The following is a 27,648-nucleotide window of genomic DNA, read 5'->3' on the forward strand; positions in this document are numbered from 1 at the left end:
AACTAACACGATGTCGAAATGGGAAAAATAGATAAAGGAGCGGAATGGAGAATGAGATAGCGGAGAAAGCTCGGGCGGAAAAGGGAGGCCAGCCTTGTAAATGCGACGACGTCAGTTGGCAGCGATGGAGAAGGGGATGGAGAGACCAAGGCAGAGACGGAAGAGGAGGAAGATTTGTTACCGGACAACGAGCTCTTAGCCTTGTTGAAGCCTACGGCTTTGATATATTGCTCCGTACATCCTCTGCAGCTTCGATATTGGTGAAGCTCTGATATTAGTGCTCGGTGTAAATGATAGAATTAGCAGCAGCTGGTAATTGGCTTGAGGACGGCACGCAGACAGGAAAATATATTCGACCTTCGTTTTCTTGGTTTGAATGGTTTTTTTTTTTTCATTATATCTATCAAGTCTGGACTATTTACTCTTCGTCTTCTCTCTCTAGACTATTTTTAGGTTGTTAATGTAGCTCGGAATCACAAACCAGCCTCAGCAACGCTATTCTGAACTGGCCCGGGAGGCTCACTATATCAGCATCACATCGACATGTACAAAGCTTTGACCGCCTTTTCCGCTGCAGCAATATGCCAAGGTCTTACATCTTTCACTGCATCAACCAGCCCTCTCGTTCGAGCGATGGTCCCAAGCCCCCTGTAATACCCAAGTAATTCTCGCAAAAGAGACTCGTGGAATGTCCTTGGATTTCCAACGACCTCGCTATGCAAAATGTTGACCTCCATTATAATAGGAGGATCATCAATATTCACCCCCCCGCGTTTTAGGAGATATCCACTAATGAGTGCTGGGTTGACCTCCATCAGCGAGTTTGAGTTGTTCAGGCGGTGGGAGAGAATGGCTCCCCAGCTTTGATCGGTGTGATCGATCAGTCGTGCATCGCTGTCAGGTTCGACTGAAGACTCTGCGGGTGGTCCAGTGCCTACTCCCCCACGAACTGGTGTCGATGCATTGTCTGGCGAGCCAGTTGATGATTGTAAAGCCTGTGGAGTCGAGACTGGAGTGAGGACCGATTGCGCCGCAGTGCCGTTTGGTGCTAAAGTGACATATGGTGGCAGCAGTCGTAGTGAAGGATCAGTTTGAACTGTCACCAGCGTCAAGCTGATCTGAGCGTTTGATTCAGTCGATGCAAGTCCGGTCCAAAAATCTAGCTCGGAAGCATCCATAACCCCAATTTTTGCGATAAATATTCGCCAGTGGATCTTTCTGCCTGAGATGACTTGGAGTGTAGTCTGCCATATCTCATTGGCGATATCCACGAATGGCGTTGTAACAGGTTCGCATCTCCTCCCTAGACAATAAGATGCCGTCATCTGTCGAGTTCCTCGATTATCGGTCCATGCAGCAGTGATCCATCTATCGTCGATGCTATGAGCATATGCAATGTGTAGGCAGGTGTTCTCGTGAAGCAAGGACGCTGATGGATTCGTGTTTATCTTAAAGTCGATGGTTCGGGGTAACGGTTGCTCTAGAACGATAGCAGGAGATGACGACGACGATGCGAAGTCCATGCATCGGTCGTATACCTCCATAGACAACTGAAAACATTTCGAAGGCAAGGGAATAGCCATAGAGGTCGGTGATGCGATAAAGTCCAACGGAACCAGTTGAAGGACCAACTCATTGGCGGCATTCGCTCGTCTTTCGGAGAGCGCTTTCCGGTAGAGGTTGAACAGATGCTGAAAAGCAGAGCAGATATGGACTAAAAGTACACTATTATCAATTGGATACACGAAATAGACCACGAAGTTCTTTTCGCTGACTGGTGAAGACGCGAAGTTCTTGCTTAGTCGTGCGGCCGTCTCCATGAGAGAGGTCAAATGCTGCATTCTGTTCTGCGACGTCAAATCAATAGTATAAGGCAGGAGGCCGTTACCTATATCCTTAGTTACGAGCCTGTCATGAATACCGAATCTCGAGGATTCATAAACACTTCTCATCTGATCGAGGAACGTGGTAGCATTCGCAGCTAGACCCTCGAAGTTCGGATACACACAAACAGCATCTACATCTTTTGTGCCTGTCGAAGGGGCGAGGCCTAGATTCTCCCAGAAGGGCACCGAGGCGGGGAGAATAGACAATTTCGACTCTGATCGGCGGACCTCGATTTGCGGAGGAGGTATGGGAAATATGTTGTTTGGTCGGGAATCTATAGGTGCTCGTGGGATCGACATCGGGCGCGGGGGTAGACGAAGTGCCTGATTTAAAGCAGGTATGCCTTGGATATCCAAGAAAGAACGCAATGTGCATGTTGTTCCATCTTTCAGACATGACTTTGCGGCTTTCGAAAGTCGATGAATAAGCTGCCTCGTGGTGAAGGTCATGTCCAGAGAAATGGCTGGCTCATTGGTAGCTGAGCCGGGCAGACGGAGTGTCCCTGAAATAGCCTGATCAGCGAGAACCTGTGCCCCTGCAATGCACTCCAAGTCGGAGAGCGTATTGGGTTCCGTAGCAGGCTCTGGAGAAGAGAAATAGGTATTCAATGCCCAAGCTGCAGGGTCAGCATCGAGGAGATGCATTTGTGAGCCGCCTACTGACTGAGGAGTACCAGCAGAATGCTCAAACTCCATTGCGAGAGCATCGAAGGTCGATGTTATATCATCCTTGTCATCGCCCTCCCATTTACGCTTGAGGCCAAGGGTGGGTGAAGTCAAAGGTTCCTCTGTAGTATGGCTACTGTCGTCCTGTTCGGATATTGGACTCCCTCCAACAGAAGCTGTAAGATATTCCATGGGGTCGTCTATCTTTGGAGAATTACAGGTCTCTTTCTCGCCCAATATTTGGGCGATTTTACTCACTTCAACAATTTTCTCGTGGGTCTTCCGCCTACTGGTAAAATAAGCCGTCTGCGGAAGCCCATCAACGAGATTTTCCACGGGACTTTTTCTCTGGAGAGTGAAGTTGAACTGGCCCCGAGGACCATACTTTTCATTGACCGATTGGAGCGAGTCCTCGAAATAAACCTGATTGAAAACACTCTTCCGCCTGGGCTGTTCGTGCGACCTTGACACTATCGATTCTTGTGCCAATCGATGGAAAATAATTTCTTTGTTGAATGGGAGATTGATAGAAGGCGGAGGTAAAGTCGCAGTTTCTACCTTGAAGTTGGCATGGTCTGGGATTGATATTTGCGGTTTTCTTTCTTTCAGCTCCTTTGTGTTTGGCTCATGCTTCTGCTCCAACAACCTATCATCTTGGGCCTTAAGAGACATCTCAGAAACGACAGGTCCCAAAGTCTCCATTGTATCGTTGAGAAAAGATTTTTTTGCTAATGGCACTACATTCTGTACGTCTGGTAGTTTTCCAGGTGGCGGTAAGAGGGTCTTATGGTCGAATTCGTCAAGATCAGGCTCATCGAAGAAGTTGAAGTCATCATCTGTGATATGTGTCCCAAACATATCGCCGCCGAGGTCACCAAAGAGGTTGCTGTTGTCATTCTCATTATCGTTATCGTTGTCGTTGTCGTTATCGTTGTACGTATTTCCCGAACTCATCCGCTGCCTCTTGCCTGAGGCAGCCCACATGTCAGTGTCGACGTCCGCCGCAATAGGATTCGAAGGTTGAATACCACTTGTATCATGAGCAACAGCATGGCTCTGATTTCCCGGTGTAGAAACATTACCATCAAAAGATGGTGTGGCCCCAATGTGAGGTTGCGGTGCATCTGGTGGGGTCGGATACATTGCACCAGCATTGCTGCTTCTGCGCAAAGCAGCTGGATAGTAGGTGTGAGATTGTAGAGCACGAGCTTCGGTGTCTGCCTGTTCTCTTAACAAAGCATCCGCATGAGCTTGTCTTTCTTTCTGTCGCTTGGATACAGTCGCAGCTCTCTCCTCCCTGGATGTGAACCACTCCTCTGCAAATAACAGGGGATCACGGTAAGAAAAAGAGCCTGATATCCAGATATTGGAGTCTTGGGTTTCGGTGCTTGAGGTCTGAAAACACAATATGGCTGGCCAAGGAACAATAGCCAACTCCTCCAGCATCGGTATCGCTTGGGTGTCGGCATTAAAATATGGAAGATGGCCGCCAATAATCTGGACATAGAGCCAGCCACTGGCCTCAAGAGTTTTTGATTCCAGGCCCATGGTGGATAACCATTCCAGACACTTTGATTTCCATGATGTGATGGTGAGAGTATCAATGCCATTAAGTCGTGAATCGACCTCCTGAATTTGAGAAACTGGCAAGTTACCAGGTAGCGGCTTATCATCCGGAACACTGTAGAGTCTGGCAGCACTTCCACTAGGTGCAAGCCACAGAGCAGCACCTAGGGACATGGCAGCTGGAGGTTTACCTGGTATCAAAGTATTGACCGATGTTTGAAGACCAGGTGCTGTATCAGTATGTGCCTTGATTACGAGTACGCCCAATGAAGTAAGACTAATATCCAAGGTAGCAAGCTCAATGCCATTTCCAAGCCCGACACCCGGCTCTAAAGACTCAGATGAAGGCATGATCAAAGTCCGCGAGTTCAGAGGGATAAAGTCATGGTCGTGGCAGAGAAAGTAGACAATTGAGCTTAGCACTGAAGATATGAAATACTCATGTATATCCTTGAGGGAAACGAAGACCGTCTTGGCTCCAGGAGACGGAGTTGACGACTCTTGGGTCAGGCCAAGGTTGGAATTTGTCTGGACAGACCTCGCATTAAGAGCTTGCACATTTCGAAGTGCATTTTCCAGCGAAGACGAAGATGGCGAAGAGCTCGTATTGGGTGTGGTTATAGCATTTGAGGCTTGTTTGCTGCTCCTGGCAAGACTGGCGGGTTCGTATGTTCCTTTGTCTTTTTGAAAAATCCCAAGCCCTTGTATGTCAACATCGCATTGATCGGAATGCTTGATCAGGGGTCCGGTATCTCCGCCTGTCTGGAACATCCAGATGCCTTCCCTGCTAGAATCATAATGCACAAGTTTTCCCTCGTGCCTCCATCCTCTTTCGATTCTCTGAAGATGTTGCTTGGTGACCCCCGGAGAACCTGTTTGCGACTCGAAATATTCGTACTGAACAGAAGCGAAGTTGCTCTACGTGACGATCAGCAAACATTTTTATATCGGCAATTATGGATGGATAATTACACAGGCTATTACGTTCGTGGGGCATTCGCTGAGCTCCATTGTAATCTTCAACCATGAGTAATATCTGTAGCCACCGCGTCCACGTCCATACGCCACAATTGTTTGCGCGCCAATATTTTTGGGGCTGGCATAGGTCACCTCGGACTCTCAAAATTTGGCGAACAGTCTGTATAGGATCTGACTAGGTGGATCTCGAATTCGGGTCTGACGTAGGATTTGCAGGGCTCCATCTCAACCGACAGACTTGGGACTTAGTACTAAAGCCAGAGCATTCCCTGCAGCTGACAAGCCGTGGGAGAGAAATCGGATCGGAGAAGGCGGAGAGTCGATGAAACTCGTTGTGGCGATTGTGACTTTGCAACGCCGTCGACGTTGTTGTTGCTCGCGATAGCGAAACATCGGACTGATGAGGCTGTACGGAGTTCGGGACGGCTGAGCTAAAGTGCGGCCGCTCCGCGCCGAACTACCAAAATATTTTTCAAGCACTCGCAATTGCGACATGCAAAATACACCACCTCTGCCACGATGAAGCTCACCAACTCCAACGACGTGCAGGTATACACCATATCTGGTGCATCTACTGCGAGACCTCTACCTGACTGGCTGGCTCGCCAGAGGAAGCGCAGCTTGAAAAATGATCCGGAGTACGCTAACCGAGTCGACCTTCTCCAGGATTTTGAATTCGAGGAATCCAGCGCGTGTGTAAGAGTGAGCGAAGATGGAGAATGGGTGATGAGTACGGGGACATATAAGCCGCAGATCCATGCTCACTATCTACCAAATCTTGCGCTTCAATTTTCTCGCCATACAACGACTTTAAATCATTCCTTCATCCTCTTGTCCTCCGATTATTCGAAGTCCTTGCATCTGCAGATTGACAGAAGGCTCGAATTTCACACTCCTGGCGGCTGCCACTATCAGACCCGACTTCCAAGATATGGGCGCGACCTCATATACGACAGACATTCGGCGGAGGCCTTGGTACCTGCGGTTGGTGTGAACGCTGAGGGTAGTGGAGAGGTATACCGTCTAAATCTTGAGGTTGGAAGATACATGAAACCTTACCAGGTGGATGTAGGCGGTGACGACATGACCACCTCTGGAGGTGGAGCATTGCAAGGAGGAATCCATGTAGGGAGTGTCAATGCTGCTGCGATTGCAGAGGATAGCCATAATCTGCTCGCCTTCGGGACCTCGATCGGCACGGTGGAATTTTGGGACCCTAGATCTAAGGGGAAGGTTGGAATTCTGGCTGGGCAAGGAGGAGCGGTCACCGCTCTTGACTTCAGTCGGACTGGTGAGTCTCTGGCGACAGGAAACTCAGAAGGTGTGGTCCAACTTTTCGACCTCCGGAAGCCAGTACCACTGCTACGGAAGGACCAAGGATACGGATACGCGATCAAAACCCTCATGCACATGACAACATCGTCCCGAGAGAAGAAGATCCTTTCGGCCGACAAGCGGATTATCAAGCTGTGGGACGAGGCTGATGGAAAGGCGTGGACTTCGGTTGAGCCAGCAGTCGACATAAACTCAGTTGCATGGTGCAAAGATAGCGGTATGATCCTGACGGCCAATGAAGGCAAACAGCAACACGCATTCTTCATTCCCCAACTTGGGCCAGCTCCGAAGTGGTGTAGCTTCTTGGACAACATGGTCGAGGAGATGGCAGAAGAAGCCCCGGCTGAGACCTACGATAACTACAAATTCTTGACTCTTCCTGAATTGAAGGCAATCAACCTAGGCCATCTTGTTGGAACGACAAACTTGTTACGCCCATACATGCATGGATACTTCATTCAGTCTCGACTCTACGAGGAGGCTCGACTTATTGCCAATCCATACATCTTGGAGGATGAGAGAAACAAAAGAATCAAGGAGAAAGTCGAGAAAGAGAGAGCTACCAGAATCAGAGGAAGTAAGAAGGTCAAGGTCAATCAGAATTTGGTCGATAAGCTGCTCAAGAAGCAAGCACGCAGAGAGACGGTTGACGAGAGTATGGGCGTTCTCGGAGATAGTCGTTTCGGGAAATTATTCGAGGACGATGAGTTTGCTGTCGATGAAAGGAGCAGAGAATTCCAGGCACTCAACCCTAGTACAAAGGTTGGCGCAGCGGCACCCGCGCCTGCTAGTAGCGATGGCAGTGACAGAGACAGTGAGGAGGAAGATCACATCACCACGAAACCCAAGCCCGAGATGCGTATATCCTCGTCTTCGTACAAGAAGTCTGGGCACCAGCGGCGTGACAAAGCTCTTGGCTCTCGGACACAAGGCACCGGTCGCATTAGTAAGAATAAGGGTGATGTTGTTGGTGAGCGTTCCATCACATTTGCGCCCGCCGGAAAGAGATTGAAGGAGGAAGCGGCACCAGCACGCAATGAGAGACGCGATAGAGGGAGGAGGTCTGCCAGTGGCAATGTCTTCAGGAGGTTATGATCGTTCTTCATTTCCATTTCCAGACCCCGATCCTGAGTTCTCAATGGCTCAAAATTTGATACCCAGGCCACCATAGGCAACGCCAGATTTACCCCGACCAGTATCATAAAAGCATAATCGATGACTGTCCAGCTTTCATCTTCTAAACTTCTTCGCCCACTTCGAACCTTTCGATGGTGGTGGATCCGACATCTCAAACGCCATCAGCTTAGGATTCGCCTTTTCGACATCTGCAGGCTTCGATCCTGGCGGGCTCGGCACCTCGTCTATCTTTGTCAAACCCTTCCTGCTGTGCACATCTTTTGGGAATGTCGTCCTTCGCGGTGTCAAAGCGGTAGCGACCTTTCGTGCTGATCTGCGAATGCTTTTTCGGACCTGCCAGTCTCGTTTTTTGGCGAGGTAGAAAAGCACTGCTGATACCGCTGCTAGTTGTCAACAACCCCTTGTCTCTAGCGGAGTGGGGTGTTGGGAATCTCACCTCCAATGATGCAGACAGATACAGCTATAGCGATGATTGCAATGATTCCACCTCTTGAAATGCTAACAGACCCACCATCTGAACCACTGGCCCCTGCATTTGAATCGGTGGTTGAAGCTGATGACCCAGCGTCTCCTGCCACTGGCCCTGTCGAAAGTTCAGCTTTCACTTTTCCCGGAATAGGACGGGGACTAGATCTACCATTACCAGGTTGCTGAGGCGTAGACGTCTTCAGAGCATTGAAGACAGAGGAGACCGACGCTGCAGACATCTCCGGTGTCATGGAGACAGAAATTGTAGGGGAAGGCGAAGGTATATAATTATCCTGCGCTCTAGCAGTAGAGAAGAGACAATGCAGCAGCAATAGACCCAAAGAGAGAATCGGCTTCATCGTGCCGCACACGCTGGCCAGGTAGTATATATCACACGAAGGATGCTCCTAGATACTTCTGCCGCCGGATCCGGATGCGACTGTGACGAGAAAGTGAGGAGACGCTGCGGCGATAGTGGAAGGGGAAATGTGATGATGGTATGGGGGAATGACCCAGGTCTTAATAGTTGGAAGCGCGTGCATCCTGGCCTGTTATTGGGCCTTTTGAAAAAAATAAAAAACACCGAATCTTTCCCTCGAGAACGCAGGAAAGATTATCCGAAACAAGAGGACGGGTAAAGGTGTGAGTGATATGGATGGGCATCAAGCATGGTCTGGCTTCTGCTTGGGGTTGCACAGGTTGCATAGCTTCGGGGTGGTGATTGGTATCGAAGGGATGCGGGCGTTGATGGCCGGGCGGTTATTTTGGGCTATTCCTGGGGATTTGTCTTGGGGGATGTCTTTAGGGGCCAATTAAAGAGAGAGAGGGAGAGAGGCTTGCTTGCTGCTGTGCTGCTATGCTGCAGGGGGCGGGCAGGTTTAGCGAAAGAGGGTTTCTTTTCTTTTCTTTCCAACTTCAACCTCACGTCGTCAGGGCCTGCAACTGCGGGCGGCAGCTATGCAGCCGGTATGGGCCATGTGGCAGCGAGGTTGTGGAGATCCTGTTCCTATTCTATTTGGGGATGCGAGTGTGTGTGGTAAGTGGTGAGCGGATAGCGAATGGTCTTCAATTGACGACCGCGACTCCTGAGTAGTCTCACCTCGCATGTAGCAAGCGTGCTATTTGTATCTGCTCCGGTACGCGCTTTTACTGTAACGTTGCCCTGGAGCTATCTACGGTATATTTATGCCACTCACCCATACCAGACCGAGGCTTTTCCTGCTTAAGCAGGTCAAGTCAAGACTTCCATGCCCACGAACGAATTACATACAAATATGTAAATATGTTTCGATACTTGTCGCTATCTCTGAGGCTTATTATCATTCGGCTAACTTGTCTTGCAGCACTTGGAGGCTCTGAGTGAGTAGCCAGCACGCCAGTGGAGATATCTCATGACTATTTATGATGGGCCACCATAGACATATCGAAGTTGCCCTACGACCAGTGGATAGTGAGGCAGATTATATCTGGCTCTCTTTGGATTAGAATCGTTTCTATCTATCTGCGTGAGCTGTGGATGTTTGAAATCAAGTCCAATCTATCATCATCGTTTCCTGTCAATTTTGCATTCTTTTGGCTCGAAAATGTCTCAAGACTTTCCTTTTCATTTCTCAGTCATCAATCGGCAGATCTCTCTTCTTCAAACGAGATCCAGAAAGGCCTTCAAGAAAGACTAAGTCACGTGTCCCTCCCCCCTCTCGCATCCTTACCTTTCAGCACGCAGTCAGTCACTCAAGATAGAACCTCTTACCTCTTGCAATTTGGGCAGCCCATCTTCTGTGATCGCTGACATCAGAGATGGCTTACATAAGGGCTAGTGTGGGTCTTGGCACTCTGACGAGCGAGCCTGGTTGAATGAAGTGTTTCTGCTTCTCCTCTCCTCTACCCAACTTCTTTCACTTCTCGTCACTTTCGCCATTAATGCTCCTAGACTATCTCTAGATCATCTTCTGTGCTCCCGTGGGAGTTCCTCTGCGTCGCCAACGCCTCGTTGGAGGCTGTTCACCTTCCTGGTGTCTACACTGAAGCCATCTCGTTGTGGTAGGCGCGCTGTCGTTGCTCCAACGTCTCTTGCCAACCTTACGGTCAACCAAGCTCGAACTTGCGCCACGAAAGATTTCACGATATCTCTGTACTACTCATGCTGCAATTGTAACGCCGTCTTATCTAATATCCAGTGAACCTATACCTTGTGTTACCTTCCTTACGGTGCCTGTCCGTCCCTACCCACACCTTGCGTTGGCTACCAAGGAGGCTAATGGCTGTGTAGATTGCTGCGATGTTTCGTCCCAATCTTAATCAAGATGACCAGGAAAGTCAAATTGTAGACCCAGATCACTTCGATGGCCTTGACGTTCACCAACCCGGTAGCCACGAAGACTGCGGAAGCGAGGGACCTGGTCAACCACTCAGCCATGACAATGTGAGATGGGTTGCTAGCCCCGAGCAAGACAGTCTTCGCTCCCGAATTGAAGAGACCCAGAACGTTACCCTAGAGGTTGACACTCAGGCCGACACTCAGGTAAACGCTGAAGCTGCCCACCAATCCAATCACGAGAGCATGCTATCCCGGGTTGGAGAAACTCAACTCGCCGTCCTTGAGGCAGACACCCAAGCTATTACCCAGCCCACCAATGTAGCTGTCGAACATGATGCCCGTGAAGCCGAGAATCGAGTGATGGACGGCTTCTTTGACTTCAATACACAGAAAGAAAAACAGAGCAAAGGAGCCGTCTTAGACATCCGGCCCTCCAATCTTCCAGCTATCGGGAACAGCCCTTCTACACCGTTATTTCAAATCCAGCGTCCAATCGCAGTCGATCCTCAGGACATTGCAGCCGACTTCAAGATGTCGGTGGCGTCCAAGAACAAATTTGTTATTTCCAACAAGAATCCTGTTGTTCGAGTCCAGCCTCAGAGCTCCGATACTGGACTGCATACAGATTCGGCTTCGGCCACCACCCCAGGCTCAATCATCGACCGTGAGTTGTCCCTTTTGCTTTTGATCTTCATGGTTGATAGAAACTCATAGGCCCAACAGTGCATGCACTACCCCAAGCTGCTGCCAAAAACCACCAATCTGCATCGAAGGAGGATGGAAACAAGAGTCGGCCTTCACCTCAAGAGATTGTGATTCCTGGTCCAAAAACCTCGGAGCACACCCCATTACAGATCTCAAGCAATAAGTGCCTCGTAGAAGATGCTCCGCCAGCAGTTTCGCGCTCTACTTCAAGCAGACAGCTGATTGGACCGAGTCGAAGAGTTCTTTCAAATTTTCGAGTAGCTGATCGCACCTCATCGGATGTTTCAGATCCCCAAGAAAATGCAGCAGTCAGTCATGATATTTCAACAGCTACTCGACTACCCATCAACCTGCAGCAAACCCCACCCGCAGCCGGTTTCCCACCAAAAACAGGGCGCCATAGTTTGAACACAGTCCGAAGTGAGAATATGCCACTGCCTGTTTCTCAACAAGATAATCCTGTTCGCATCAGCAGTACCCCCTCATCCGAGCCGGGCTTCAAAAGTGCAGTTCCAGGCCAAAGGCAGCCACCAAAAAGTGATAACAGCATTGGACTCCCCCCAGTGATCATAATTTCCCGTAATATGGCTCAAAATACACCTATCTTCACACAGAAAGCCCCGTGGGAACCAGTCGTGTTCCCACTGCCACAGCGAGAGCCATTGACGCCTCTACGAGGGAGAAAAAATCCGAGAATTATTTCAAGAGCTCATAGCAAGTAAGCACATTATTCCGCTTATTCGTAAACCCACCTTGGAACTAATGAACTCTTAGGAATCTTCAGCGAAGAGTCCCTTTTCCTGAGGCTGCAACCCCTCAGAGCAACCATTGCCACCCATCAGAGCAACAGCGTCTCCATTCGTCTGCACAAGAGACTATTGTGCCTGATTCAGGGCACTTGAACAACTCTCTCAAAGATGGCCCTGTTGCTGACACGTCTTCCAAGCACGATGGGCCACAGCAAATTGATGCGCAAGCGCAGACGGCGGCAGCTCAAAGGATCGCGCAAGACTTTGCACAGACATTACAAATTAATGGTAGCCCGGAACTATGGACCCATCGTGTCTCTACGCATGCTGAAGGTTCCGAAGCAGGCTTCATCAACCAGCTTCAACAGCTTCCCCCGCAACAAAATTTCAATAAGACCAGTGATCAGTGTCATATTCCTGCCACCTCTCCTAATGGTGACCCTCGAAATATTGCAGATGATTCGGAGAACGCACTTGCAGGAGCAGACGAAGCAAAACTGAACGATGGTCATCACCTCGAACACGAGCCCTTGCCCGCTGCTGCCATTGATCAACAGTCTCCGGTACGATCTGGGTCAGCTACTACAACGCAGCCTCGGGCCCAAAGCCGTGTTCCTGAAAGCGACACTGTTCTTTCGGAAGCTTCTGGACTCCATAGAGCTCCTTCTCGAGAATATCTTGAGGCGAGAGGACAGTCGCCGCAAAGCAACCAAGGGAGAGCTATAAACAGACGTGCGTGTCTCGGCGAGACTACTTCTCAGGGTTACTTTGAAGTGGGTATGAATCCCCATAATGCATCTAGAGTCATGAAGGTCACGAAGGCGGTCAATCGTCAAGCCCAGGGTAGTGGTGCAGTCCGCCCAAATTCTCTAGCACCAAAGAATGGCACTATATTGACCGGTTACCAAAACTTCCTCAAACAAGGTGTAGGATTTGAGGAGGTCATTAGAGGCTATGATGAACAGAAGGCGCTTATAGAATCTCAGCAACTCGATATAACGAATCTTCAGCAGGTACAAGACTCATCGAGAAAACAGATTGAGGCATTGGAAGCCCAGAAAGCAGATCTCACACAGAAGATACAAAAGTTTGCCGGTAAAAGTTCGAAGTACAAGAATCACATTAACGATGTTGTGAAATCTCAGAATTTTCTAAAGAAAGAAGCAAATGAGATTCTTAAAGAATCATCTGAGATCAGAGATGCACTGACAGGGTACATTGCTGCTCAAAGCAAGAAGGAGGCAAATCTGGACCGGATGAAGGCTGCTATCCAAGAAGCCAAGAAGATTGGTGCAACCGTTCAGACTCTTGAGGCAAAGCTCTCAGCTGGCATGTAAATAGGCCCCGCTTCCCGTCCATATACTAACGACAACAAGCATCCATCGAGAACCAGAAGCTTGTGAAAGAAAAGGCAGAGATGGAGAGTTCCAAAAGAGATATCGAGGCGGGCAAGTTTCAATGGCATACGCGAACCTGCTTATGAGCTAACATCGAACAGTGAATACCCAGCTCCAGAAGGATACTGATCGACAACTTGAAGATCATCAAACAGTAAATACCCAGCTCCAGAAGGTTATTGATCGACAACTCCAAGATCTCTCTCGTGAAAGACATGAAAAAGAGCAACTTCAGAGACAACTTGATAGTCAGAATGCCGTCTCCGAACGACTGGTTGAACAAATGAAGCAGCTTCCTGGCGTGGTGTCCGAACAGCTTCAGCAGGAAGGGGCAATCTTAGCAAAAATACTTGGTGCAGAGAATGCAACACACGCCAAGTGAGTAAATTCTCAATGCATTTGGTAGCTTTTAGACTGATAAGACCAGGATTAATGAGGTTACATCGCTTATCAATGCTCTGAACTCCCTCGAGCCAGAACCACCAGCGTCGCTGATCAAGCTCATTCAAGATCTCTTCTCTAGGTGAAGTTTACAGCCTTTGGTTGCTGTGAAACCTTGTTCTAATGATCTGATAGACTTGAGAGCAGAGAAGAAAACTCGGAGGCTGGGCATTCGTCTTTCCTGGAAGCTAATTTCAAGGCTCTGGAAGAGCTCAAAGAGAGCCTACGGCAGATTCGGCTCGACAAAGACACCGAAATTTCCTACACAAATCGTATCGCAAGCCTAGAAAATTCCAAGGATACCCTATCTGCTGAAAAATCCGCGCGTGATCAAGAGATCCTGAGTATCACACAGCAGCTCGAGGAACTCAAGCGGGAAGCTGCAGAGTACCGCAATCAGCTGAGCACCTACAATGAAGAACTTTCTGCTGCTCGTGCTGTGCCCAAGGAGGATCCTCGATTGAAGGCGAAAATCCAAGAGCTCGAAAGCGCCAAGAATAAGATCGAGGACCAGCTCATGAGTGCCAATCAGGAAGCATCTGAGGCCAAAGAGGAGGCTAATTCCATACGCCAGAGCTTTCAGCTCAAGGAGCAGCAATTCAAGGCTCTAGAGCAGCGATTCAACGATGCCCAGAAGAGAATCAACAACTTTGATGAAGAGCGGGACAAGTACATCGCTACTAAAGAGCAGGAAAACAAAGCTACTTGCCAAGAGTTGACGAAAAAAGCAGAGGTACAAAAGGCAACACTGAAATTGAAGCTTGAGTCCGAGGTCAAAAACTTTGAGCAAAGATGCAGAGAGAAGGAGTCGGAGCTTACCACTACCAAGGAGAAGCTGCAACGACTTCAAGCTGAGTACGATGCTTCTGTCAGTGCTTCGGCTAATGCTCAAAAAGATATCGCTCAGCTCACGGAGAGATCGATGCAAACTTTGGCACAAATGAGACAGCTGAGCGAGAGTAACAAGAAGATCTCTACAAATATTTCCAAAGACCTCCAATTCATCAGAAAGGAGTCAAGCGAGATTCAGAAAATGTTCCAAACTGCTGTTGGCGAAACTGACCGAACCATCGAGGCTGCTGCCAGAGAACATAGAGAAGTCGAGGCAAAACTTCGAGCCGTCGCTTTACTGGAAATCGAGAAGGACTCGCTCAAAGAGCAAAATTTCGATCTAAAGAACAAGGTCGAGAGCTTGTCTGAAGCCTTAGCTCGACAAACTCAGCAAGATACTGACGCCAGCCTTGGCATATATCGGTCACAAGTGACTCATGTACAGAGCTCGCCTGCGAACATGCATATGAAAGGTCTGAAACCTTCTCGACCCCCTGGAATTAATTCCACTGCTGCTATAGCTACGCCTGAGGAGACACTTCGTCAGCAAGTAAGAAAGGCCGAGCTGAGAGCCAGTTACGCCGCCGTGGCTTACAGCTCTTCCGCTTCCGCTACAAGAACCAACCTTACCACGCCACAGTTTCGAGAAAGAAGAAATCAGGAACTAAACGGCTCCGGGTCTACTTCTCAGCACCCATCTCGACTGCGAGCTTCACAGAGTGCCGATACACCAGTCAAGCGCTTCTCAGATATCGCATCATCGTCCATAGACACAAGTCCTCTTACTGAACCTGACTTGTTGGAGCACCGATTTGGCTCCGACGACGGACCGGATGTTGTGACCAATGCCTCTGGGGATCAATCGCAGGTGACCCTTATCAAGCGTACTGTCGGCGCAACAAAGGAGCCTAATCCAGCGTCCGCAAAGCCCTTGAAGTCCGCCATGAAAAGGCTAGCCACACAGGTATCTGGGCAGAATCGCATCTCCTTCACCGAGTCTTCGATCAAGGCCCAGGCAGAGATGAGAGGGACAGACTCAAGCAACATGCTTCCGCGCCAGGAGCGTCGTCCAGAGCACTTCCAGGGTGCTATCAGTGGTAGTCGGGTTGGATCAAATGCTACATCAAACCACCGACAACAGAACGGCGCGCCAGAGCTACCACCCGCCGACCGATCACCTATCCCACTCATGGGGCTCCGCCTCAATTTCAACAACAAGAGAAATGCTTCAGATGACGCAACTGGCCCGGCAAGAAAGCGCCGTTTAAGCACTGTTAACCGCAAGCCCTCGAGATCCGTCATCCCAGATTCCCAATAAGCCTAGCCAACCACTCCAAAGATGAAAGAAAAATTTCCGTTATTATACTATACACTGCCCCAAGTCATTGTCTTTCCATCGAGCTGAAGCATATGCTTGTGGAGTTTTATCTTTGGTCGGATCCGCCTGAGGTAGTGGGCAGTTATGTCTGCACCGTTGCTTTCGCGGCCGAAAATGTAGGACAACGAGGAGGCATGAAAGATGTGGGATGGGCGTGACACCCATGATGGATACTAGCCTGATGTGCGAGGGAAGTAGCAGAGCATGTGGAGCGCTCATGGTGGGTGGCCGCGTGTGCCTGGACGGAAGTTATGTTGTACTGGTCGCTTGTACATATTGCTCACCAATTGCTGTGATTGTACTCGCTAGATTTATAGAGATTTGCTGAATCATAATTGTACATCCCAGACTTCCAGTCCAAGTGATGCATCTCCCGAAACGCCTGCAATGACTTCTCATAATACAACTCCCGAGTATAATACAAAGTCTGGCTTCGGCTTCGGCTTCGGATCCCGACCCGACCAATGATGCACCACTCATCACATTCGACAATTTTGCCACGTAGTAATAGTCTTTTTCGCATGTCGAAGCTCTGCATCACTACCGCCCACCACGCTTTTGTTCCAGGAAGAGGACCTTCTTTCGAACTACACAAAAAAAATCGTCAGCCAATGTACTTTTTTCATCACCAGTCCTGCGTTCCACCACACAGGCACAGTGTATGCCGCCCCCCCCCCCCCCCCCCCCCCCCCCCTCAGCAATCTCAGCAGCAGAATATCCCATTCCCATGTCCACGTCCATAGCCTGCCTCATGCCTCTCTTTCCCTCTCACACCCACTCTTAATTCACCATAAGCAGCTATCCGAATCCGAACCTTCAACAAAAGCCTGTGCCATACACCCCCCCCCCCCCCCCCCCCCCCCCCCCCCCTCTCTCTCTCTCTCTCTCTCTCTTCCTCCCCTCCCCACATGAAGAGAAACCCGTAGTGTAGTCAGGTTCAAACGTAACGTACCGACAGGATCATACTTGAGCATGCTCAGCGGCCGGTGGGTGCGCGGCCGGACGAGGGTCTTGTAGTACCCGGTCAGGGCCATGGAGACGAGGCGCACGGCGATGGTGCGGGATTTGGCTAGGGGGCGTTGAGAGGATGGGGTTAGTTTTTGGTTTTATTTTTTTGGGGGGTTTTTATTGTATTTGCTTGGAGGAGGAAAGAGGGGAGGGAGGGAGGATGAGGTGTGTGTGTGAGGGGGGTTGGTTGGGGGATTGGGGATTGGGGATTGAGGGTGAATGGATGGATAGATGGGTATATATACCTTTCTTCGCCATCGTGAGATGGGTAGGAGGAGTGGGTTTGGGGTAGCTGGAGGGGAGGAATTGGGGAAACTCGAGCTTGCGCGTGAGGTTATAGATGCCCTGGGTAGATAGTTTCTATTCGCGATTTTTTCGGCCCGAGGCGGATGACAGGGGAGGGAGATGGCACGTGGAAATGTGGAACTGGTTTGTTGATTTGGAGAGCTGGACTTCGCTTGTGGCAAAGTTGTTGGACATCACTGGGGGTAGGGGGAGAGGGGATTTTGCTTGAGTTATACTCTGCGCTCGCTGACCTTGTTTTTGCTCCTTTGTGCATATTTTTGGCTCTATGAATTCTTCTGTCGATACAAACTGTCTTGTAGTAGTAGTAGTAGTAGTAGTAGTAGTAGTAGTAGTAGTATTCGTTTAACGTCCACGGGTCGCTTAAGGCGAATCCTGTTACCTCCCGAAGGGTATATAGACGCGCAGATAGTTCCTATATACATAAGATAAAATATCTTGTAGAGCCTGCAGCTCGTTAATATCTACGGATACTCGCGCGGAACTCATCTCGTTTATGCGATTGGCATGGGGTTCAAGATATCTAGAAGGGGTTAGTGAGGATAAGCAAAGCCTTTCTTCGAGGCTTGACTAAGATCTGTAGGCTTTTAAATGATACTCGCCGGGGGGGCACAGTTTCTGGGTTTAAAATGTTTTCCGACATCAGCAATTGATTGCTCCAGGCTTGCCCGAACTGAAAGAAAGCAGCACTGCCCATGTTTACTTTATGGCAATCTTCGTCTCGGCCCAGCTTCCTTTCACTACCTCGCTGCTCAGTTTCATTAGCATCAATACGGCGAGCAGCGTCCAGATGAGCCATAAGCCTCCTGGTAATTCGACGACATCCGTGCACGACTTCATCATCATTGAAGTTGTAATATTCAAGTTTGGCGCACGAGAGCAATTTTCACGCTCAATATATACTCCCTGCATGGCAGCAGATCTGATCTTTCGTCCAGGCCGATGTGAGTAATGACCACGACGAGCGTCTCAAACCCGCGCAACCTGTGCGGTATCCAATGAAACAACCCCTTCATTGATCAGCGTCAAGTCTTCAGTAAACCAGCCCCCGTTCGTAACGTAAAGCGTCCTCCTCTCCTTCGCACTCCCTCTGCCAAACTGCGCACTAGTCGGATTCAGCAGCAACTGCGTATCCTCAACGACCGTCTGCTCGCCATCGGGAGTAACCCTGACAACATGGTTCGGGTGCGTCGCAACCCAGGCGTTTCTAGCCGCGTCGAGACCGAAATCATCGTATTGAGAGCCGAATGCGCCGCCGGCGACGGTGTTGTTGGAAATGATGATGGCGGGACCAATCTTATCCCCGAGGGCATTGATGGCGACACGGCCGAAATGCTGTCTGGCCGACGACGCGAAGTAGAGATGTGAACCTCTGGTGCGGATTCCGTTGATTCCCAGGTGCTGGCCTGGAAGCGTTCGATTGATGGGCTCGAAGAGAGGGTCCGAGAAGGTGATTGAGTAGGCGCCTGTCTGGATGTTGATACGGTATACGGCACCTACGTCGGCGTCTGGATCATGGGGAGTCAGTCAGTTGTTGTCAATTATGCGTAACGAGGAAAAGCTTCTGGGAATGAAAATTGTCGATGTCTCGAATAGGGTCCAGATCCGTCGCTTACCTGCTGCGAGGACGAGTTTGTTGGAGCCTGGCACGGGTGCCAGACCGTTTAACTGAACCGAGGTTGCGATTGTGGTTACTTTCGTGACAGATGGAGTGGAAGAGCATAAGTTGACGGTCCACACGGTGAGAGAGCCCAGCGCTGCTCGAGTAAGGGCGAGATCCCAGATACCTGAGATGACGACAAAGAGATCAGGTGCGAGCCTGAAGAAGGATGTCAACCTTTCATATTGCCGACAGAAACAGGGCCAACGTGCTCTGTTGATGAGTACGGCTCGGAGAACCCAAATTTTGGGTCAAGTAGGAGCTTACTCAGTAATTCCCATCAGTCCATGGCCATCGGGAAAGGTGTGAAGGACAGAGACATTTGGTGAAGCCACAGTGGGGTCGAGAGTGAAGAGCGTGCTCACGCTCATCGAAGTCAGAATCAGATGGCTATTAGAGCGCACGGCGATGTTCTCGATGAAGTGGTTGGGCGGGAAGGTGTAAATATTGCGTAGCAGAGGGCCAGACGGGAGGTGTGCACCCGCTGCAGATACTACGAAAAGGTCCCAGGCGACTAGAGCCATAAGGATGAAAGAGATAGCCATTTTTATAGATCGAGGATACTCAACGGCCGATTTAATCTCGAGACAATCTTCAGCTGGTAAGGGACGGAGTTCTCAATGTGTCATAAATTTGGTAATGCAGGTCGCTGCGCTGATGCGCCTTGGTAGAGTCCCGGTCGGATGACTGCTACATCAGATCCGAATAATCCGACGATAGGGTAGGATTCATTGGGAGCTGCATGGCGCAAAGCAGGGTATTACTCCCGCCATAGAGACTGCGGGGGGAAGTTTTATCCCTCGACTATTGGAGTTAGGCGACAAAGACGTGAATATATGAAATGTCTAGGTTATAGAGACAACCCATTTCGTTTTCGAAATATCTGGTAGCAAATCCAACGACCTCCGCCTCGCTGATAGGAGAAGCAAAAATTGTCACAGTGCTCATAAAGGCCATAAGTAAGATGCGCCTGATATGGCCGACGGAACTCAGATCTGGAAACGCTAGAATAAAACCCCGCTCATAGTAGAGAGCAGCCCCCTGAAACTTCCCCTGAGCTTCGGAACCCACTTGTGTTAAGCGAGATCGAGTAAACAATGATTCTGGAGCTACTGAAAGTTTCAGGGGGCTGGAAAGGGTATCGGTCGTAAATTTCCAGGAGCCCAAGTGCTGTCGTTTGTAGCCCGTACTTTTACGTTTTGCATCCGGCAGAGGTCTCACTCGGCGAGCGAGTACAGGCCAAGGGCTTCACATGTACAAAGTACGCGTACAGGGATTCAGGAAGATCTTCAGAGACAGGTAGGCCGCTCGGAGAAGAGAAGTATTGGTTGCTGCAAGAGAGGGTTTTCTTTTCGTCAGGGCGGAGCATGCTGAAATGGAGTTAAAAGCTTCATCTTTGTTTGAACACAAGGAGAGTGAAGTATGCGATTGTTGCAATGAAAGACAAGTTACACTGGACTGAGGGAATGATAAGCCCATAATTATATATCTCCAGTTCGGCATTCGCTTAGCCTCTTATCACAGTAAACAACCCAAGTTCATCGACGTTTCGCTAACTCCAAGGCTGTGTGCGCTCTCTCTAATCAAATCCTGAACTCCACATCGACGCCTCGAGATACCAGGCCATCCGCAATATGTCCTTGCCAGGGTTTTACCGTATACATGCTCTCGTTCCTTTGTACATCAACACATCATATCATGACATTCAAAAATCACTGGTACTCTGGCAGGTCCGAAAAGCTCGGTATCGCCGCTGAGCAGTTGAACTCCGGCGCATAGGCCTTCTTGGGCAGAATTCCAGCAGCAAGACCCTTCTCGTAGCTCCACTGTGTCGCACTCTCTGTCCGCCAGGTCCAGTAAAACCAGCCCCATCCCTTCTCGAAACTATGCATCTGAGCCTCGGCAAACATTTGCAAGAACTTCTTGTACGAAGGGCTATAGGTGCTCGGATCGGCGTTGGCTTGTTTACAAGTGCATTGGTCATTCTGAGCCGGGCAGTCTGGGGTCAGAACATCCAGCGACGGGTCCCCCGCATCGTACGTCCCTTCCCAACGATTTCCCCAGCCAACATTAGTTAGGTATGGCGCGCAGTCTGTGTCGGCTTGGGACCATTCAGCAAATATGGTAGGTCCGAAGCCGGTCGCTACGCTCATACTTTGCTCTGCTTGTGAACTCCATTCCGAGCAGGCGTAATCGATTTTCTTTGTGCGGTTAAAGTCGATCTGATTCTGGTTGAAAATCACGTATTGGTGGACGTCCAGAACGAGACCATCGTACTCCGTAAGTTGTCCTTGCCAATTGTCGAGACCCATGAACCCATCCCCGAACACTACATAGGCAGTGATGCCATTCTTCCGCACCAGATCAAATGCGGTCGCGGTCCAGCTGACCACATCTGATTGTGGGAGTGAGATCATCTTCGGCTCGTTCACTAAGCCGTAGAAGGCAATGATGTTCTTGTAACGGTCCTGGGCGAAGAATTGAGAAAGCTGATCGTGAATAGCGAGCGAGCGGTTAGCGTTTAACGCGCCATCGGGACCGTTCAACCATCCTATTGCACCCAGACGCCCACTGTGGTTCCACCCATTCTGGCTTCCGGGAAATCCATGAAGATCAAGGTTAATGCGAAGGCCGTACTTACGAGCCCACTCGATAGCCCTGAGGAGATATCTCCATGATACCCGATAAACATACGGGTCGCCGTCATATATCGTCACTGCCCAGTAGGAAAAAGGGATCCGAACGTGGTCAAGACCAGCAGCTGCAATATCCTTGAACGTCTGCTCTGTCACGAACGTTGCATAGTGCTTCTCCAAAGTGGCCTTTGCATCTGCCCCCAGATGTGTCGTCAATGTATACTCATCAACTACACCGGGATAGTTGAACATAGATGGTGCGATGAAAGGTTCTAGGGAGAGCCAGCCTCCTAAATTAACACCTCGAGCGGGTGTATCGGCATATGAACCCCATGGCGTTGAAATTGGAGGCGTGTTCGAATTCGCACTTTTTGAGTCGTCCCAATCCGACATGAGTCCCATGATCGGAAGCCCTCCCACCGTAACATCTGTATATGTAACATTGAAGTCGGTAGTATCGTACCAAGAGAATGGATCAAGCTCCGTTCCTTTGGCGTCAGCTGGTATACTCGATTCCGATATGCCATCGAGATTTGAATTCGAAGGCCTGCTGTCGCCTGAGGACGACGTCGGACTTGAGCTTGAAGAGCTAGATCCTGAGTTGTTGTTTTGGCTGACAACCACCGCAACAACGATTATGATAATGATTAGGATAATCAGACCGACTCCTACCCATATCCCTAGGAATGTATTAGCACAGATGTAGCACGATTCTGCCGAAAATATCATACATTTCTTTCTCTTTCCTCCTGCTCTATCCTCATATTCTTCATCTTTCTCAGATCTTGCGCCACCCCTCAATCCCCTCAATTTTGAGCTGTTCCCTTCTTCAAGAAGAGCTCCGCTAACCACTCTTCCCTTCCTTCTTTTGCGTTGCCTTCTCTTCTCAACTACGACTGTCTCATCCCGAACCTCTCTATGCCGCTTCCTCCTCGGCTTCGTGGGTGTTACCTCCTCCGCTGCTCTTCTTGTCCTCGGCGGACGTTGTTGGTTGAGATGATCGAGTTGCGCTAGTGCATTTGCGGACAGGACATGCGTGCTCGCTCCCGAGGAGGTGGATTCGTATTTAGATCTTCGTGCACTTCGTTTTTTGTCGTGACGGTGGCTTCGTTCTCGGGGTCTTCTTGGTGACCCGTGGGGTGCCATATCTTTTTTTGGACCAGTTCACGGTAAAAAACAGTCGTGTGGCACAAGCAGAGTCGCTCATTTCTGAAGCAATATTTCTTAACTTCTCAGACTGCCCAGCTCGTATGCGGTATTGATGCCGTCGAAACCGTGTTTTCTTTCTGGTTGACCGGGTGATTATCGATTGGATCTTGGGTTGCGTTTGAGGGGGATTAGTGACGTAGGTACATTCGGCTGTTCGCGGCTCTACGATGTCGGATAAAGGTAGCATGACTGCCCCAGATCCCTTCCTGGAGATGCGACGCTCAACCCAAGATGCGACTTCACAAGGCGATACCCATCCCTAAAGGATTGCTTTCTCCAAGTCCTTGTTCATACTCGACGAAAACCAAAACCAAAACCAGAACCAGAACCAAAACCAAAACTCCGGTGCAGCAGCATCGGTTCTACTCTACCCACCCGTCAGCGGCCCGTCTCAACATCCCCACCGACTTCTCCACAACATCCATACTTAACCATAGCGCCCAATCGACTCTCCAGAATCCCGAACTTCCTCCAGATATTCGAAATGGAACTACGAAGCGGATGAACTTGTTCCAGTCGATAAATGACGCTCTCAGTCTTGCTCTGGCAGCAGACGAGTCCGTGATCCTGTTCGGCGAGGATGTAGCCTTTGGAGGCGTGTTTCGTTGCTCTATGGGCCTCGCGGAGAATTTTGGTACTGAACGGGTCTTCAACACACCGCTGAGTGAACAGGGGATTGTGGGCTTTGGAATTGGTGCTGCTGCTGAGGGAATGAAGGCAGTCGCCGAGATACAATTTGCGGATTATGTCTACCCGGCATTTGATCAATTGGTCAACGAGGCAGCGAAGTTCCGCTACAGAGATGGCATAGAAGGCCGGCATTCTGGAGGTTTGACGGTTAGAATGCCATGCGGTGGTGTTGGCCATGGAGCATTGTGAGTTTGGTCACTGTGTATACACGTAGTACGAAACTAACATCTGCAGATACCATTCCCAATCACCGGAAAGCTTGTTTACACACATCCCAGGTCTGCGGGTGATTATGCCTAGATCTCCTGTTCAAGCGAAGGGATTGCTTCTCTCAGCTATTGCCAGTAATGATCCATGTGTGTTTATGGAGCCGAAAGCTTTGTATCGAGCTGCAGTCGAGCAGGTCCCGACTGGATCCTACTACCTTCCGCTTTCCAAGGCAGAGATCCTGAAAGAAGGGTCCGATTTGACGATTGTATCGTATGGAAACCCGATATACACCTGTAGCGCTGCCATTGAGAAGGCCGAGAAAGACCTTGGTATCAGCATTGAGCTGATAGATCTGAGAACCGTGTATCCTTGGGATAAGGAGTGTGTTTTGAAGAGTGTTAGGAAGACGGGTAGGTGTATGGTCGTTCATGAGAGTATGGTGAATGCTGGTATTGGAGCTGAGGTTGCTGCGAGTATACAAGAGGATAAGGAGACTTTCTTAAGACTAGAGGCTCCTGTTATGAGAGTAGCGGGATGGAGTGTGCATATGGCTTTGATGTTCGAACGGTTTAATATTCCAGATGTTGCAAGTAAGTGCATAAACTATGATCCAGTGCTAAAGTCTAATAAATTCTTAGGAGTTTACGATACTATAAAACGGACTGTCGAGTATTAAAAGAAGCAGTTGTGAAAGGAGTGACATTCATGGATGTCACCAGCGGTTTGCTAGGAGGGATTCTCACGATCCTAGCAGCGCTCATGAGATACCATGGTCAGCATGAAATGAAACCTGAGAAAGAGAGAGAAAGCATGTCTTCAGGATTCCCATATGAGCATTCGGAAAACATCTAGATATAAAGGCCTATCGAACAACTATTTGTGATTCTACGTACCCTTTAGACTGAATAAACTGCTGTCCATGCGGTAACCAGCCACACCCGTCCTCAGCCACAATTCGCGGGGTCATCAGTGCAACTTGTCTCCTCCCCAGCACCGACTTCAATATTGACCTGACTTGACCGACTCATTGGAAGTGACTACGGAATCCTCTCAATCGAATCTTTCTGCAATGTCTTCTCCTTTAGCTACAGTTTCCGCTTTTGTAGAAGGAGCTCCCCCGGGAGAGGTAAGCCTCTGATTGTCCTTACCGCAAGTCACTCCTACTGACCTCGTTCAAGCTGGCAGATGTCATTGCAGGTAGATAGCCCATTCGAAATGCGGTCCGTACGAAGCTAAGTATATAATTCAAAAGATATCAAAGCCCTCACGATCGATACTCCTTCAATCGTATCCCAACTAGGTCCGGCTTTCGAGAAATACAACGAGGAACAGTTCGCGACAGTCAAGCTGCCAGGTAGCAGTCAACACGTTAGTGAAGGACTGCTGGATTATACAAAAAAATGCGCTGATTAGTCCCCAAGGTCATAGTCAGCTCGCATAACTCTCTTGGAGATGGAAGATACTACGATGTGGAGAGCTCGTCTAGCTTCGCTTTCGATCACAGCACACAGGCATGCTTCTAGTCCCGGGACACGGTAGCGGGAGTACTGATTGGTGACAGAAAGCAAGCGCTGTCCAAAGCCATGTCCTGGAGAGCAGTCTATCTGATCTTGTGTATGTTGTTCAAACCGCCAAGTTGTTTAGGTGCTGACAGATTTCATAGTAAATCGCTCTCGAAGGCCTTAGGCTCGCATGTCAATGAGCATTATTCAAATGCCTCGTACGGCGTCTATCCCATCGAATCCGACTCGAAGATTGCGATCCTAGTGGTTGCAAACAAATATAGCCCGAACAACTTCTGGTGCGTCAAATCCAACTGTTTTGTACTGAACGAGGCTAACATCATGCAGGAACGGTCGGTGGCGCTCGCTTTACATATTCGATCCATCCTCATCCTCCCTCTCCGGAACTATCAAAATCGATGTACACTACTACGAGGATGGCAATGTCCGTCTCCTAACCACTAAGCCAGTTTCGGCATCCATTCCCTCTGCGTCTGCAGCCGCGATTGTCCGAGAAATCACTGTTGCCGAGAAGAAGTACCAAGAGGAAGTCAACAAAGGCTTCAACAACTTAAGCGAGGGAGCATTCAAGGGATTGAGGAGACAACTACCGATCACCAGACAGAAGATTGAATGGGACAAAATCGCCGGGTATCGTCTGGGTCAGGATATTGGGGGAGGTAGTACGAAGAGATAACCTTGTGACGGGTTTTAGCCTGACAGCAAATGCGAAGATGATCCAGCCAAGAAGATGTGGTGCGCAGGAGATACCATATGCCCTATTTGTCGGTGAATCTTGAATATGTGTGGGAGGTATCACGTATGCTAGGCCAGGGAAGTGCTGGCTGCTAGGTAGGTACTTAGGTATGGAACCGAGATATGCTCGAGTAGCATTTCATACTTGAGAAGATTATTGCTGCTCCACTTTGGACATACTCATGCATGCTGGACTCAATCGTAGGCACCACGATTTCACAGGTGACCAGATACCCAAGAAATGCCGCAGCAGTTGCCGTCTTGATCCGCTCTTTTGCACTTCTGGAAGGCTAGGTAGGCATCGTATGTACCTATCTCTGCCACCATTTTGAAAATGGGTTTCTAGATTGGCATCTGGATTCGTACGTACAAGAGCCTCACACCAGGTGTCAACGTCAACGCAAGATCCTGCATTACAGAAGCTCTGGAGCAGAGCTATGTCTTTTCGAATGATTTTGACAGCACAAGATCCTGATTGCTGCTTCTTCAGACGAGCCGGAATACGAAGTACGTTGTAATTCTTGGGTGCGGATGCTTCCCCACATGGAGTTGTACGGAGGAGCTACCGGTAAGTACGTAGTACTTATCCGCTGAGTCAAGCAACCAATCATGAAGGTGGGCTTTGTTTTTGCTGACCGAGGTGATGCTTTGCTCTAGCGCCTCGCCCCAGCGGATATTCCGTAATCCGGTCTCTGGCCCTTCAAGGATACGGGTTCGGGTACTGGTGCTACTGTACCCGGTACTGTACCATTCAGTAAACGGCTGTAAACTGTTCCACTCTCCCACCTAATGCTTTGAAAGCCCCCCTCTGCCTCTCGCTCTGTCTTCTCTCAACACTCCTTTGTAGTATCAAATCCCGCCTCTACATCTACAAGCTTACAGGTGTATCTTCTCCCATCCCGTCTGCGACCAATCTGTCCTCCTGCTACGCAACTTCGTGCGAACTCTTGCCCGACCTCAACAATTGTCAACTTCAAGGACAATACGCCCATCATGTCAGAGTCAGAGGCCAAGGAGCTCACCTATGCCGAGATTGCGGCCCATAACTCGAAGAAGGATCTATATATGGTTATTCACGACAAGGTCTACGATACTACACCTTTCATTGATGAGCACCCGTGAGTAGCATTTCCACTACAGAATGTTCTGGAAACACCTTTTGTTGCCATCCGCGCACGGCCACCGAGATCATCGAGTACAACGACTGTAGGCTGACTACATCGCAGAGGTGGCGAGGAGGTCCTGCTCGACGTTGGAGGGCAAGATGCAACCGAGGCTTTCGAGGATGTTGGACACAGTGACGAGGCACGCGAGGTTCTCGAGGGTCTACTAGTAGGAGATTTAAAGCGCATGGTAAGAATCGCTGCCTCTTTCGACCCGTCAGGCCCAGCCAGACATCCAGACAGCCAGCTAAAATTGTTACCCTTGGTAGCCCGGCGACCCAGTCCCCAAGACTACAACACATACTCCCTCCCCAGTATCCTCGGGCGACTCCACGGGCATGGGCATTGGTCTCTACGCTATCATTCTTCTCGGCGGTGCTCTTGCTTATGGAGCTTACAAGTTCACCCAGAGCCAAGAGGGAAAGGCATAGACAGTGTTAGAAATCATCAATAGCACAGATGCACGGTTGCAGATTTTTTTATGGGAAAGGCCTTGGGAGGGAGATAATGGGAGGCAGGGGCACCCTTGCGGCATTTTTCTCTACATACCGTCCGTTTTAATAGACAATCCGAGGGTTGACTCCACTTCACAGGTGTGTACCGGGCTCTTTTTAATGTTCGCTTGTTTGTTCCGGCTATCTTTGAGAGAATGGGAGA

The 27,648-nt window shown here is 49.5% G+C and overlaps 9 protein-coding genes across 13 annotated transcripts; 5 read left to right on the forward strand and 4 right to left on the reverse strand.

Moving 5' to 3' along the window:
• Positions 1 to 533: 533 nt before the first annotated feature.
• L3040_001629 (uncharacterized protein) lies at positions 534 to 5,129 on the reverse strand (the record flags this gene model as incomplete). Its single annotated transcript, XM_007294303.2, has 2 exons — positions 534 to 5,036; positions 5,091 to 5,129. The coding sequence occupies 2 exons, from the start codon at positions 5,127 to 5,129 to the stop codon at positions 534 to 536; spliced, it is 4,542 nt and encodes a 1,513-aa protein (XP_007294365.2).
• Positions 5,130 to 5,615: 486 nt separating this feature from the next.
• Positions 5,616 to 7,526, forward strand: L3040_001630 (uncharacterized protein; the record flags this gene model as incomplete). Of its 2 annotated transcripts, none has more annotated exons than XM_007294304.2 (1): positions 5,616 to 7,526. In XM_007294304.2, the coding sequence occupies one exon, from the start codon at positions 5,616 to 5,618 to the stop codon at positions 7,524 to 7,526; it is 1,911 nt and encodes a 636-aa protein (XP_007294366.2). The 2 variants fall into 2 exon arrangements, with proteins under 2 accessions (XP_007294366.2, XP_066012843.1); XM_066156831.1 differs by having other exon boundaries at positions 6,144 to 7,526.
• Positions 7,527 to 7,661: 135 nt separating this feature from the next.
• L3040_001631 (uncharacterized protein) lies at positions 7,662 to 8,287 on the reverse strand (the record flags this gene model as incomplete). 2 transcript variants are annotated; one of them, XM_066156832.1, is made up of 3 exons in its annotated part: positions 7,662 to 7,948; positions 8,005 to 8,151; positions 8,212 to 8,287. In XM_066156832.1, 3 exons carry the CDS (start codon positions 8,285 to 8,287, stop codon positions 7,662 to 7,664), a joined length of 510 nt encoding a protein of 169 aa, XP_066012844.1. The 2 variants fall into 2 exon arrangements, with proteins under 2 accessions (XP_066012844.1, XP_007294367.2); XM_007294305.2 differs by having other exon boundaries at positions 8,206 to 8,287.
• A 706-nt stretch (positions 8,288 to 8,993) lies between these two features.
• L3040_001632 (uncharacterized protein) lies at positions 8,994 to 15,794 on the forward strand (the record flags this gene model as incomplete). Of its 2 annotated transcripts, none has more annotated exons than XM_066156833.1 (13): positions 8,994 to 9,072; positions 9,147 to 9,172; positions 9,380 to 9,395; positions 9,455 to 9,486; positions 9,967 to 10,076; positions 10,214 to 10,250; positions 10,306 to 11,017; positions 11,068 to 11,776; positions 11,833 to 13,140; positions 13,184 to 13,206; positions 13,306 to 13,582; positions 13,632 to 13,727; positions 13,781 to 15,794. In XM_066156833.1, 13 exons carry the CDS (start codon positions 8,994 to 8,996, stop codon positions 15,792 to 15,794), a joined length of 5,439 nt encoding a protein of 1,812 aa, XP_066012845.1. The 2 variants fall into 2 exon arrangements, with proteins under 2 accessions (XP_066012845.1, XP_007294368.2); XM_007294306.2 differs by lacking the exon at positions 9,455 to 9,486 and adding an exon at positions 9,242 to 9,312 and having other exon boundaries at positions 9,058 to 9,072; positions 9,978 to 10,076.
• Positions 15,795 to 18,134: 2,340 nt separating this feature from the next.
• On the reverse strand, positions 18,135 to 19,370 carry L3040_001633 (uncharacterized protein; the record flags this gene model as incomplete). Of its 2 annotated transcripts, none has more annotated exons than XM_007294308.2 (3): positions 18,135 to 18,673; positions 18,782 to 18,984; positions 19,093 to 19,370. In XM_007294308.2, the coding sequence occupies 3 exons, from the start codon at positions 19,368 to 19,370 to the stop codon at positions 18,135 to 18,137; spliced, it is 1,020 nt and encodes a 339-aa protein (XP_007294370.2). The 2 variants fall into 2 exon arrangements, with proteins under 2 accessions (XP_007294370.2, XP_066012846.1); XM_066156834.1 differs by having other exon boundaries at positions 19,093 to 19,106.
• A 1,167-nt stretch (positions 19,371 to 20,537) lies between these two features.
• Positions 20,538 to 22,607, reverse strand: L3040_001634 (uncharacterized protein; the record flags this gene model as incomplete). The annotated part of the gene is made up of 2 exons (XM_007294309.2): positions 20,538 to 22,141; positions 22,193 to 22,607. 2 exons carry the CDS (start codon positions 22,605 to 22,607, stop codon positions 20,538 to 20,540), a joined length of 2,019 nt encoding a protein of 672 aa, XP_007294371.2.
• Positions 22,608 to 22,901: 294 nt separating this feature from the next.
• L3040_001635 (uncharacterized protein) lies at positions 22,902 to 24,246 on the forward strand (the record flags this gene model as incomplete). Its single annotated transcript, XM_007294310.2, has 3 exons — positions 22,902 to 23,545; positions 23,595 to 24,160; positions 24,209 to 24,246. The coding sequence occupies 3 exons, from the start codon at positions 22,902 to 22,904 to the stop codon at positions 24,244 to 24,246; spliced, it is 1,248 nt and encodes a 415-aa protein (XP_007294372.2).
• A 393-nt stretch (positions 24,247 to 24,639) lies between these two features.
• L3040_001636 (uncharacterized protein) lies at positions 24,640 to 25,769 on the forward strand (the record flags this gene model as incomplete). Its single annotated transcript, XM_066156835.1, has 7 exons — positions 24,640 to 24,696; positions 24,749 to 24,767; positions 24,823 to 24,938; positions 24,992 to 25,081; positions 25,132 to 25,184; positions 25,234 to 25,371; positions 25,421 to 25,769. The coding sequence occupies 7 exons, from the start codon at positions 24,640 to 24,642 to the stop codon at positions 25,767 to 25,769; spliced, it is 822 nt and encodes a 273-aa protein (XP_066012847.1).
• A 1,052-nt stretch (positions 25,770 to 26,821) lies between these two features.
• L3040_001637 (uncharacterized protein) lies at positions 26,822 to 27,422 on the forward strand (the record flags this gene model as incomplete). Its single annotated transcript, XM_007294312.2, has 3 exons — positions 26,822 to 26,946; positions 27,055 to 27,181; positions 27,261 to 27,422. 3 exons carry the CDS (start codon positions 26,822 to 26,824, stop codon positions 27,420 to 27,422), a joined length of 414 nt encoding a protein of 137 aa, XP_007294374.2.
• Between the last annotated feature and the right edge of the window lie 226 nt (positions 27,423 to 27,648).

The sequence above is a fragment of the Drepanopeziza brunnea genome (assembly GCF_022702325.1).
Source record: "Drepanopeziza brunnea f. sp. 'multigermtubi' strain 214-2 chromosome Unknown ctg2, whole genome shotgun sequence".
NCBI classification, from domain to species: Eukaryota; Fungi; Ascomycota; class Leotiomycetes; order Helotiales; family Drepanopezizaceae; genus Drepanopeziza; species Drepanopeziza brunnea.